General features: G+C 42.4%; 1 protein-coding gene across 7 annotated transcripts in view; it reads left to right on the top strand.

Moving 5' to 3' along the window:
* The window catches only part of GARNL3 (GTPase activating Rap/RanGAP domain like 3), a 238,284-nt gene that overhangs the window by 103,333 nt on the left and 121,490 nt on the right, over positions 1–13,461 (top strand). For all 7 annotated transcript variants that reach the window (XM_073314501.1, XM_073314498.1, XM_073314496.1 and 4 more), the window contains 2 exons: positions 1,604–1,722; positions 12,902–12,966. In XM_073314501.1, coding sequence (XP_073170602.1) covers positions 1,604–1,722; positions 12,902–12,966 — 184 coding nt within the window. The remainder of the gene's footprint in view (positions 1–1,603; positions 1,723–12,901; positions 12,967–13,461) is intronic.

Genomic DNA, 13,461 nt, shown 5'->3' with positions numbered 1-13,461 from the left:
TAGTCATGTAGGGATGGAAGGGACCTCAAGAGGCCATCTAGTCCATGCCCCCACAACTGAGGCAGGATCATGTATACCTAGACCTTCCCTGACAGGTGTTTGTCTAACCTGTTCTTAAACACCTCCAATACCAAGGATTCCACAAGAGCCCTTGGTAACCTAATCCAGTACTTAAATATTCTTACAGTTCGAAAGTGTTTCCTAATATCTAACCTAAATCTCCCTTGCTGCGGATTAACAATTACTTCTTGTCCTACCCTCAGTGGACATGGAGAATAATTGATCACCATCCTCTTGAAAACAACCTTTTACATATTTGAAGACTGTTCTCATGTCACACCCTCCCCCACCCCAGCCTTCTTTTCTCTAGGCTAAATATAAGCAATTTTCAGCCTTTTCTCAAACATTCTGGACCTTAAAATCATTATAACTTCCACTGAAGCTCACATCTCCTTTGTATGATGCATCTTGGGTCCATAACACCAACCGCCTACTATTAATGTTTTGTCAGTTATTACATGTTAAATGGAAGCTTCAAGGCAGCATTAAGTTTACAATTATAATTGCAAAAAGCCAGGAACTTGAAAATGTTAAGGTTATAACACAGTTAATATGGTCATATTGTACATACTCTGTATATTATGATGTACATTATGCCATTAATATGACAGATAGACATTTGTATAGAAAAACAAAAATATATCTGAGTTAATGCTGTAGGAGCCTTAACTTGCTGTAATTAAATGAAAAAACAATTTATAGCTGAGATTTTAAATGTACAAAAGACTGGAATTTTAAAGTTATGGTTCACACAGAAACGGAAACTCGACAAATGGTAACTATATAATATTTAATATTGTGGTAAATAGCATTAATATTAACACTTTAATGTAGATCAGTAAGGTGACTGAGGCATAGTTCCTGTTGGAACCATAATTACAAATTCTGTGACTTTTCTCAGTGTATGTAAAACATCAATAACACACACCTTTCATAATTTAAAAACATTTTCTCAAATCATGTTTCTTCCTTAAAATCAATGGCATCCTTATTTGTTTTATTAGGCTTCAGTAAAGCCATTATTGACCAGCATAGACCAAATGTTAAATGCTGATGTTGTGTACTCTGGGACTGGGCATATACACTGAAATTGCTACCCACAGCAGGGAGACTGTTCCAGGTGTAGTGAGCAGCATGACAGAGAGCACAAAACCAGGAGTAGAGAACGGGACAAAGGATAAAGTAAGCAAAAGGAATGGAAAGTGTTTAATGGGGCTTGAGAGAGTTCAGAGGGAAATGTGACTGTGAGATTATTATAGGACATGCTAGAATGAGTAACTCAAACTAGATGCAATAAGTAGAAGAATTCAGAGGGTGGTGGAATGGTGGGAGCTGGAGGAGTGGCAGAGAGATTGAACAAGAGAAGGTTATTTTAATCAAGGCAAGAGATCACAGCACATGGACAAGGGTTTCAACAGCAGGAAAAGTGAGTAAGGAGATTTTGGCAATATGCTGCTGGAAACCTACCAACAATGTAGTTCCTTTTGTAACAATTGATTTTTCCTTTTATAATTGTTTTTCACTTGTTGTGTTTCCTTTCCAGTTCATCAGAATTACATAGGTACAGATGCAGAGAAGAACCCTTTTTTTCTGTCTGTCGTGCTCTCCAACCAGAACAATCAACGTGTCCCTCAATACCGCTCAATTCTCTGGAAAAAAACAGTAAGGAACAAGTACTAATAGTTGCCTGTCTGCCTGCTCTCCATGGTTTTTTAGGGCATTTCCTTCCCTCAGTTGTACCACTGAATTCTTAACATTTTTCCGTAACTACTGTGCTGTGGTTACCACAGGAGATACATATATGGTATGAGTAAGCCCAGAAAAGAATGCAAACAAATCTTATCTGTAGGCTTCATGTTTCCAGATGCTACTTTTTTGTCATCCTGGCTTCCTTCACCTACAGGAAACCTTTGGATTCCCTGCTGACCCTCTAAAGGTCATTAACTCACTAGTTATTAAAACTCACTTATTTTTAAGTATTTACTATTTCGGAGCACTATCAGTGTGAATAGTTTTATATAAAACATAGGAGAAGGAATGGTCCCTACTCCATGGGCCTTCCATTCTGCATTTAGCGAGATCATACCGTTTGGACTGTCAATATGTTGGATGACTTGCATAGAAGTCCAGTAACAAATGGGCATATTTTAATTATTCACTGTAGTGAATTATCATTGTAAAGCTTCACGGAAGTTGTGTTTCAAGAAGATATACAAATGCATAGAGGGTGGATGTGTGGCCAGAAGGAGAGACAGGAAGATCCATGTCTATTGGATAACCTCTAAGGAGACGTAAAGATGAGAGAAGAAGGATACAAAGAGAGTGTTTAGTTAGTAAGGTGGCTTAGGAGAGCAGACGGATGGGACAGAGCAGGAGAAGAGAGGTGAGATACAGGCAGGGATGGAGTTGCCAAGGGCCTTGAAGTAGATGATGACAAGAAGCTTAAAGTTGATATGTAAGGAAGATGAAGCCAGTGGAGGAGAGGACTGACATGGTCAGAAGCAGTAGAAGTGGGTTAAAGGGAAAAGGGTAATGTAAAATATGAAGTGTTGGTGGAGTGGCGTAACACATAACCACTTAAAAAAATTAATGCAAACTATAAAAGCAAACAGACAAATTAGACAGATTTATACAACTCCCAGGCAGTGAGAGTACATCGAAAGAATATCACCCACATACATGCTTCCTGTCTCAAGCGTTTTGCAGAAGAGATTTTGGTCAATTCTTGGTGGTATATGCTTCATAGGAATCACACCATCCATATTGATTTGTTCCATGTTTCCTGGCTCATGAGTGGACTGTCTTTTCAAAAAACAAAATTAAAAATAAAACTACCAGAAAGGAAATTTAAAAAATGAAGATAACATAAGGGGGAAATGTTTCAGAGTAGCAGCCGTGTTAGTCTGTATTCGCAAAAAGAAAAGGAGTACTTTGTGGCACCTTAGAGACTAATAAATTTATTTGAGCATAAGCTTTTGTGAGCTACACGAAAGCTTATGCTCAGATAAATTTGTTAGTCTCTAAGGTGCCACAAGTACTCCTTTTGTTTATAAGGGGGAAATGTTCTCTTCATTCTGCACTTTAGACTCCCATCTGTCATTATATTTTTACCATACAATGGGGAAGTGTCAGTTACTTCAGAATACACTAGTCCAAATGACTAGCAATTTATGGCTGCTGAATCAGTACAGTGGGCACATTTACATTCATTCCAGTTGTCAAGATATTACTGGTTCTAGTGGTATTATCCATTCCAAATATAGGAAATATAATTAAAACTGGAATTAACTTTTTAATTGCACCCACTGTATGTAGACGAAAAGCTGGACAGTGTACAGATTATATAGTTTTGCTTGTGAGTGTTGTTTGGTCCTACTGGATGCCTTAATAGTCCTGTGTTTGCTACATGTGAACATCAGCTACAAATGAATAAAAACTCTTGTGTTTCCTTGGTTTTTTGTTGTTGTTTTTTATCTGATATGGTTCTTTAGTGATGTGATCATTAGCCAATAAAACCTTTACTCACAGAAATAGTCTTCCAAATAACAATTTTAGTGGTAACTTTTTAATGAATTTTGGTAACCTCCCAGGCTTAGTTTGAAACAAGATGGTGCCCTTACTGTGCCCAGCTGCTGTGTGATACCATATGACACCCGCTGCATAAAATGACTGAATATGTACTCAAAATAAGGACTGTGGGGACATTTGCCATTCAGCAACCATTTGATCAGTTCTTTTAAATTTTCAGGAGCAGGTATACAATAGTTAGAGTTCTACAGCTAAGAACTGATATGGTGTAGGTGTGAGCCTTGTAGGATTTCCCTCTGTGGGTTATTAAATGACCATAACACTGCACTATGTGTTCAGAAATATTGAGATCAAGTAGATAATAAACCTCATGCCATTTTACAAGTCAAAAGAATAACAGTGGTTTTATGCAGAATAAAAATTAAAGTGTAAGGTCAGCAAAGGTATCTCTGGGAGTCTATTAAGTCCTCTTTAAATACCTTTACAGAAACCTACTAAATAGTTTTATGTCAATGGAATGTTTTCTTCCAGCACCAGGAAGAAAACTGAGACATGTTGTTCTTCAGTCTTTGTTTTTCTGTAAAATATTTTGCTGTTGTATTGTATGTTTTGTGATTCTAAAAAATGTATTTCTTTTCTTTGTGATAGGGCTGGGAACATAACCGGCTGGATTGTGTTTGTCCCCCTTTATAGGAGATGTAAGTGGAAGGGAGGCTCCTTCTCCCTATTGTCTCCCTGGCATAACCATGTAGGGTCCCGGCATCATAATGTGATCCATTATGCTCTTGACCCTACTACAAAGAATAGACGCGCTTTTGAAAGGTCAAAATAACATGCACTGCAACAGCAAAATATATACTCCCTGGTACTGCCTCCTTTCCAAAGGGGGACACAGAGAAGGTGGGGCCATGGCCCCATTACCCTTCACACAGCCTATGGAACTTATTAAATGCATTGGAGAACATTATATTCATAGGAGCACCAAGCTGAATTGTGCTTCCCAGAGCTCTTCCTAAGGCATTGCAGCTCCATTCCACCCCCAGAGTGGGCCAGTACCAATAGGTACAGTGTGGCCCACAATTTAGAGGGCTGATATTTTTCTTTCAGGGTTACTGTTAGCTGCTCTGATTCCCCCCACCCCTTTTTTCTGAATTGTGTGTAAAAGCTTCTAAGAAGTTCATAACATATGTCTCTCCTTCAAGTGGTCTCTGCATATTGCCTTTTGTGGGATGCACTGACAGTTAATCATAGTACCTGTTGGAGGACTCGCGGGCCCTTGTCTGCCCATTCCCTCACAATCATGAAGTCCTAGGGTAGGGGTCTCAAAGTGCCCGCCCACGGGCCATCTGTAACCCAAGAACCTCCCCACTGCAGCCCGCAGAGAAGAGATACATGCAGCCATGCTCCTGGCAATGTCTGCTGCAGGTGCCGCCCATGGCAGCTCCCATTGGCTGGGGGAGACGGACAAAGACACCATCATTAGTCACTGGGCAGAGTCAGCCATGGAGGCGGTGTCACTTTTTTCCACAATGAATATAAACAAGTCAAAATACTGAACACAACTATCTGATGCACACCTTGCTGCAATTCTGAAGGTTTCAGCTGCTCAGTCACTGAGGCCAAACATCAACAAACTGACAGAACTGAAGCATTGCCGGGTGTCTGGCAAACACTAAAAGCTCTCTGGCAGGCTCAGAATTATATAAATTTGTATGACAGTTTTATTATTTCTAAGAAATTCGTAATAAAAGATACAATATAAACGTTTTTCTTTCTGAACACCATTTCAGTGACATTATTGGCTCGCTGGGAGGATTTGAGGACTGGCACTGGCCCTAAGATAAATTGAGTTTGAGACCCCTGTCCTAGGGGCTAGGCTACAAACGAAGGTTTGGCACTCTGACAGCCTCAGTCCCTTCCAACACCAGCAGTGTCAGATTGGGAATCAGACTGAACCTGTGGTCTAAAGCTTTCTTCAAGATAGCTATTTTATTAGGCCTTATCTAATAGCTATTGTTTATAGTTATTTAGTGTAAGGTTATATTAAACTAGGTTTATAGTAATTTAGTATAAGATTTTATTAAAATACGTTTTTAGTATTTGATAGTATAACTTGTTCAAGCATTGGTTCCATTCTGGAAGAAATCCTGATGGTAGATCTGAAGATCAAAAAGCCAGGATTGAGGACAGAGACAAAACAGGCTTCAGGCTTTACTCCTTCAAGAAGTGCAAAAGCCTGGTTGATCCAATACAACCATCAATTCCAAGAAGATGCACAGTCTAGCTTCGGTTCTGGATACATCTGTGGGGAAGTATCATCCAGCCATGTGGAGAGAGACAGGCAGCCAGCAACCCAGCAAGCACACGTAGGAGAAACCCGAAAGCAAAAGGAAAAAATGAACCGCAAGCAGCCTTTTAAAGCTTTTTATTTAGCAGATTGCGCAACCAGGAGCCAATCACACTCTCTGGCGGGAAATTTCTGAAAAAAAGCACAAGCCACACCTCCGGAAAAGTCCCAGAACAAGCAACACACTGCTTAAAAAAATGAGTAGGCAATTACATACACAAAGAGGCCAATATACACTTGCCGGGAATGGGCTTGGCAACACATCATCAGTTCCACCATCCTCTTTGGTTCTGACCCTAAAGAAGATACCTAGAAAGGATCCTAAGTGCATGGATGAGAAATCTAAAAAAAGCCCAGTAGAAACGGCCAGTGTGAGCAGAGCTAAACCATGAATAAGAACCTCCTCAGAACTGGAAATCTTAGAACCAAGTAGACTTTGCTTGCAGAGTTTTTACATGCTGAGTGAAAAAACACTCAAGTGAAATAGCAAATATAATTACAAACTCAATTATGGGCAGGGGTCGACGCTCTGAGATTGATCCACCAGCGGTTGATTTAGTGGGTCTACTAAAGACCCACCAAATCGACTGCAGATCGATCTCTGATCGATCTCTGTATTTTACCTCCGACGAGAAGAGTAAGGTAAGTCGATGGTGTAGACCCCGTGGTAACCTGACCTAAGGTACGTCGATTCCAGCTATGTTATTCACGTAGCTGGAGTTGCGTATCATAGAATATCAGGATTGGAAGGGACCTCAGGAGGCCATCTAGTCTAACCCCCTGCTCAAAGCAGGACTAATCCCCAACTAAATCATCCAAGCCAGGGCTTTGTCAAGCCTGACCTTAAAAACCTCTAAGGAAGGAGATTCCACCACCTCCCTAGGTAACCCATTCCATTGCTTCACCACCCTCCTAGTGAAAAAGTTTTTCCTAATATCCAACCTAGCCCTCCCCCACTGCAACTTGAGGCCATTACTCCTTGTTCTTGACCTAGTGTAGGTCGACTTACTGCGGTAGTGTAGACATAGCCTATGTTTGTCATATCCAAACCAGAAATTGAAGGATCCAGATTTATCAGTCGTCTTATCCAATCTCCTGTTACTGTAGTGCTCACAACTGTCACTCGGATCTGATGCCTCCACCTTAATTGGATCCCGGAAGTGAAGAATTGAGAAAGAGGAAATCACCGTCAGAGAAAAAAAGGGTAGAGGAGCACCACGCCTGGCCTCTGCTTCAACCTCCTAAAATTCAGTCAGATTCTCCTAGTAAACCAGTCTCTCCAGTGCCAGGACCGCTGCTGTTGCCTCTGCATTCTGGATTGGATCTGGAATCAGATCTGCAATCTGTAGGCAGTTACAAGCGGGAGGTGCTATCAGTTTGTATGTCTTTAGAAGAATTTCTGGCTCTCAACCAGTCCAAGAGGACCCTTATTATGGATAATGTTATGAATTAGATTTGGTTGTGGATTACTAGCCAGACTGGTAGATGCCACCGTGTTCTAGAGTCCCTTGTTGGCCATTCCCAGATCTGCAGTACAGTGTACAGTTGCAGTCCCTTCTAGGACTTCCAGAAAGCGTTCCCACAGATTTGAAGATACCAGATCCACTGACAAAATATAGAGGGAGACCAGTCTCCTACACTGCCTCTGCATTGTGACCCCGCCCTGCACCTAGAGTGGCAATAGCAGCTGTCCCTTCCCATCTCAGAGAGGTATAGGCAGCAACATGGGATCCCAGCTTAAATAGACAGTCCATGGGATCCTAGCCCTAGATAGGCAAGGAAGGTAGCAAGGACAACCCATCCTCAGCACTTCCCTTGGTAATTAGGGTGCATATGCTTTGGTGGATGGGCTGGTGCCTATTGCATTTTTTCTCTCCTGCTATGCAGTCTTCTGATGGTTGGATGTTGATTGAGTTCCCCACAGCAGTAGGTCTTGGAATTAATATCCCATTAAGATGAATGAGGTAGTTCAAACCTCTCAGAACTATTATCTCAGGCTCTCTGCAAACTCAAGGAGATTTTACTGTGTCAGTCAGTTAATGTTTAAGTTTTTCTTCCCAACCATGGGGACTAGAAACTTTTTAAAATGAGAGCTCAGATTCTGCTGTAATTATTTGTCTCCAGGAGCGGAGGCCCCAGACGCAGGACTGTAGTGCCTATGTCTTACTTAAGCCACCCTTGGGTTCAGGTACTCGGGTAGCTTCTCTCTCACAGGGGCTAATATTAGATACTTTATGGGAAGGTTTAAGAGTTTCCATAATGGGTAGTTAACTTCACCTATAGGCATGCTCTTACTTTTTTCCTAACCCAAGACAGTTAGTGATTAGATTAAGTCCTGATGCATGAAGATTTATATACCTTTTGAATTTTTATCCTAGCTAATATAACTGAGAATATTTTTATGATCCACCTATATAATATATAATATTTTATTTAACCCTGCAATTTTTGCTGCAGTATCTTGTAGCACTGAGTTCCAAAGTTGAATAATGCATTTTGTAAAAATATTTTCTTCTGTTTGTTCATTTACTGGACTTAATTTTTGTTGGCTGTCCCTTCATTCCCAAATCGCACCTGGAGCTGCAGCTAGCAAGAGATGTCAAGAGTAACAAGAAGGGTTTCTTCAGGTATGTTGGCAACAAGAAGAAAGCCAAGGAAAGTGTGGGCCCCTTAATGAATGAGGGAGGCAACCTAGTGACAGAGGATGTGGAAAAAGCTAATGTACTCAATGCTTTTTTTGCCTCTGCCTTCACGAACAAGGTCAGCTCCCAGACTGCTGCGCTGGGCATCACACATGGGGAATAGATGGCCAGCCCTCTGTGGAGAAAGAGGTGGTTAGGCACTATTTAGAAAAGCTGGACGTGCACAAGTCCATGGGGCCGGACGAGTTGCATCCGAGAGTGCTAAAGGAATTGGCGGCTGTGATTGCAGAGCCATTGGCCATTATCTTTGAAAACTCGTGGCGAACGGGGGAAGTCCCGGATGACTGGAAAAAGGCTAATGTCGTGCCAATCTTTAAAAAAGGGAAGAAGGAGGATCCTGGGAACTACAGGCCAGTCAGCCTCACCTCAGTTCCCAGAAAAATCATGGAGCAGGTCCTCAAAGTATCAATCCTGAAGCACTTACATGAGAGGTAAGTGATCAGGAACAGTCAGCATGGATTCACCAAGGGAAGGTCAGGCCTGACTAATCTAATCACCTTCTATGATGAGATTACTGGTTCTGTGGATGAAGGGAAAGCAGTGGATGTATTGTTTCTTGACTTTAGCAAAGCTTTTGACACGGTCTCCCACAGTATTCTTGTCAGCAAGTTAAAGAAGTATGGGCTGGATGAATGCACTATAAGGTGGGTAGAAAGTTGGCTAGATTGTCGGGCTCAATGGGTAGTGATCAATGGCTCCATGTCTAGTTGGCAGCCGGTATCAAGTGGAGTGCCCCAGGGGTCGGTCCTGGGGCCGGTTTTGTTCAATATCTTCATAAATGATCTGGAGGATGGTGTGGTTTGCACTCTCAGCAAATTTGCGGATGATACTAAACTGGGAGGAGTGGTAGATACGCTGGAGGGCAGCGATAGGATACAGAGGGACCAAGACAAATTGGAGGATTGGGCCAAAAGAAATCTGATGAGGTTCAATAAGGATAAGTGCAGGGTCCTGCACTTAGGACGGAAGAACCCAATGCACAGCTACAGACTAGGGACCGAATGGCTAGGCAGCAGTTCTGCGGAAAAGGACCTAGGAGTGACAGTGGACGAGAAGCTGGATATGAATCAGCAGTGTGCCCTTGTTGCCAAGAAGGCCAATGGCATTTTGGGATGTATAAGTAGGGGCATAGCGAGCAGATCGAAGGACGTGATCGTTCCCCTCTATTCGACATTGGTGAGGCCTCATCTGGAGTACTGTGTCCTGTTTTGGGCCCCACACTACAAGAAGGTGTGGATAAATTGGAGAGAGTCCAGCGAAGGGCACCAAAAATGATTAGGGGTCTGGAACAGATGACTTATGAGGAGAGGCTGAGGGAACTGGGATTGTTTAGTCTGCAGAAGAGAAGAATGAGGGGGGATTTGATAGCTGCTTTCAACAACCTGAGAGGTGGTTCCCAAGAGGATGGTTCTAGACTATTCTCAGTGGTAGAAGAGGACAGGACAAGGAGTAATGGTCTCAAGTTGCAGTGGGGGAGGTTTAGATTGGATATTAGGAAAAACTTTTTCACTGGAATGCGTTACCTAGGGAGGTGGCGGAATCTCCTTCCTTAGAGGTTTTTAAGGTCAGGCTTGATAAAGCCATGGCTGGGATGATTTAGCTGGGGATTGGTCTGCTTTGATCAGGGGGTTGGACTAGATGACCTCCTGAGGTCCCTTCCAACCCTGATATTCTATGATTCTATGGTTCTTGTATTATGAGACTGTGAAGAGGAGCACCTGACTTTCTTTCTCTGTAAAACTCAATATTTTTATACTTGTAACATGTTACCTCTTATGTGGGCTCTCTAAACTTAAATAGCCTTAATTTTTTTAGTCTCTCCTCATATGGGAATCTATCCATGCTACTAATCATTTTCATTGTCCTTATCTGCAACACTTCTTTAATTCTGAGATGAGTGGCCAAAACTAAATACAGTATTCCAGGTGAGGACATACTATCAATTTTTGTAATGGCATTATAATTATAATAAAGCTTAATATTTTGTGTTTTTTTTGACTACTGCTGTACATTGAGAAGATTCAATTTAGCAGTCCATAGTGATACACAGTGACAATTTTTCCTAAGTAGTTACAGATAACTTAGAACCCCTTAATGCGTATGCATAGTTCAAGTGTTCCTCTCAATGGCACTGTCTTGCAATTGTCTGCATCTTAATTTCATCAGCCCTCATGCTGTTAAGTCATCTAACGTTGTTAGTTCCCCCTGCAGTTCCTAACATTCATTGTACTCTAGATTAGCCTAAATAATGTTGCATCATCTACATGCAGCTAGCAAGAGATGTCAAGAGTAACAAGAAGGGTTTCTTCAGGTATCTTGGCAACAAGAAGAAAGCCAAGGAAAGTGTGGGCCCCTTACTGAATGAGGGAGGCAACCTAGTGACAGAGGATGTGGAAAAAGCTAATGTACTCAATGCTTTTTTTGCCTCTGTTTTCACTAACAAGGTCAGCTCCCAGACTGCTGCGCTGGGCATCACAAAATGGGGAATAGATGGCCAGCCCTCTGTGGAGATAGAGGTGGTTAGGGACTATTTAGAAAAGCTGGACGTGCACAAGTCCATGGGGCCGGACGAGTTGCATCCGAGAGTGCTGAAGGAATTGGCGGCTGTGATTGCAGAGCCATTGGCCATTATTTTTGAAAACTCGTGGCGAACCGGGGAAGTCCCGGATGACTGGAAAAAGGCTAATGTAGTGCCAATCTTTAAAAAAGGGAAGAAGGAGGATCCTGGGAACTACAGGCCAGTCAGCCTCACCTCAGTCCCTGGAAAAATCATGGAGCAGGTCCTCAAAGAATCAATCCTGAAGCACTTGCATGAGAGGAAAGTGATCAGGAACAGCCAGCATGGATTCACCAAGGGAAGGTCATGCCTGACTAATCTAATCGCCTTCTATGATGAGATTACTGGTTCTGTGGATGAAGGGAAAGCAGTGGATGTATTGTTTCTTGACTTTAGCAAAGCTTTTGACACGGTCTCCCACAGTATTCTTGTCAGCAAGTTAAAGAAGTATGGGCTGGATGAATGCACTATAAGGTGGGTAGAAAGCTGGCTAGATTGTCGGGCTCAATGGGTAGTGATCAATGGCTCCATGTCTAGTTGGCAGCCGGTATCAAGTGGAGTGCCCCAAGGGTCGGTCCTGGGGCCGGTTTTGTTCAATATCTTCATAAATGATCTGGAGGATGGTGTGGATTGCACTGTCAGCAAATTTGCGGATGATACTAAACTGGGAGGAGTGGTAGATACGCTGGAGGGGAGGGATAGGATACAGAATGACCTAGACAAATTGGAGGATTGGGCCAAAAGAACCTGATGAGGTTCAATAAGGATAAGTGCAGGGTCCTGCACTTAGGAAGGAAGAATCCAATGCACCACTACAGACTAGGGACCGAATGGCTAGGCAGCAGTTCTGCGGAAAAGGACCTAGGGGTGACAGTGGACGAGAAGCTGGATATGAGTCAGCAGTGTGCCCTTGTTGCCAAGAAGGCCAATGGCATTTTGGGATGTATAAGTAGGGGCATAGCGAGCAGATCGAGGGATGTGATCGTTCCCCTCTATTCGACATTGGTGAGGCCTCATCTGGAGTACTGTGTCCAGTTTTGGGCCCCACACAACAAGAAGGATGTGGATAAATTGGAGAGAGTCCAGCGAAGGGCAACAAAAATGATTAGGGGTCTAGAACACATGAGTTATGAGGAGAGGCTGAGGGAGCTGGGATTGTTTAGCCTGCAGAAGAGAAGAATGAGGCGGGATTTGATAGCTGCTTTCAACTACCTGAAAGGGGGTTCCAAAGAGGATGGCTCTAGACTGTTCTCAATGGTAGCAGATGACAGAACGAGGAGTAATGGTCTCAAGTTGCAGTGGGGGAGGTTTAGATTGGATATTAGGAAAAACTTTTTCACTAAGAGGGTGGTGAAACACTGGAATGCGTTACCTAGGGAGGTGGTAGAATCTCCTTCCTTAGAGGTTTTTAAGGTCAGGCTTGACAAAGCCCTGGCTGGGATGATTTAACTGGGAATTGGTCCTGCTTCGAGCAGGGGGTTGGACTAGATGACCTTCTGGGGTCCCTTCCAACCCTGATATTCTATGATTCTATGTTTTGTCACATCACTCTTCCTCCCCTTTTCCAGGTAATTAACAAATATATTTAAATAACATTGCGGATGGGATCCTGGTCTTTAGTTTGCTTGTTTTTACTAAGTGTCATACTTAGTTAAATAGAGAATTTCAGCGTTTGATTTAACCTCTCCTATTATTTTTCCTTCATAGGGTACTCAGAAAATATGCCTCCCTTACAGTCCCACGAAAACATTATCAGTGAAATCTATTTTAAGGTAAATATTCACAAATGTATATCATTAAATGTATTTGTCTGTGCCCTATTTTCCTTTTCTGTCGTTCAAAAGCTTTATTTCTGTTCATATTTTCTTTTCCATTATGGCTGTAGAAAACAGTGAAACAAAGAATACAGTTGTTAAGGAAAGCCATATATGCAAGGTGCCTCCAGTACAGGTGCTATAGAATGCCAGGTAATGGCCTTGTGATACCTCTATGGCAGTGGAGAAATCTAAGCACCTTTTTGGGGGGGCAGAGTGGGGGGAAATATCTTCAAGTTAGAAATTGGGCACTAACTGGAACTAACTAATTGGTGCTTGAGAGGAAGAAATCTTGGGCTTGCTTGTGGACAGACCAGGCGAAGCCTCACAAAGTTGTATGGAGAGATCTGACTAGAATGTGAATGAGGGGGTAAAGGCAACCAAGGAAGAAGCAAAGATTCCTAAATGGATTGGAGTCCTTAGCTGATTCTCTCCTCTGCTTTCTCATATGGG

Source organism: Lepidochelys kempii, chromosome 16 (genome assembly GCF_965140265.1).
Source record: "Lepidochelys kempii isolate rLepKem1 chromosome 16, rLepKem1.hap2, whole genome shotgun sequence".
Taxonomy (NCBI): Eukaryota; Metazoa; Chordata; order Testudines; family Cheloniidae; genus Lepidochelys; species Lepidochelys kempii.
The sequence above is the reverse complement of the archived record's forward strand: the minus strand, read 5'-3'. Positions and strand labels throughout refer to the sequence as shown.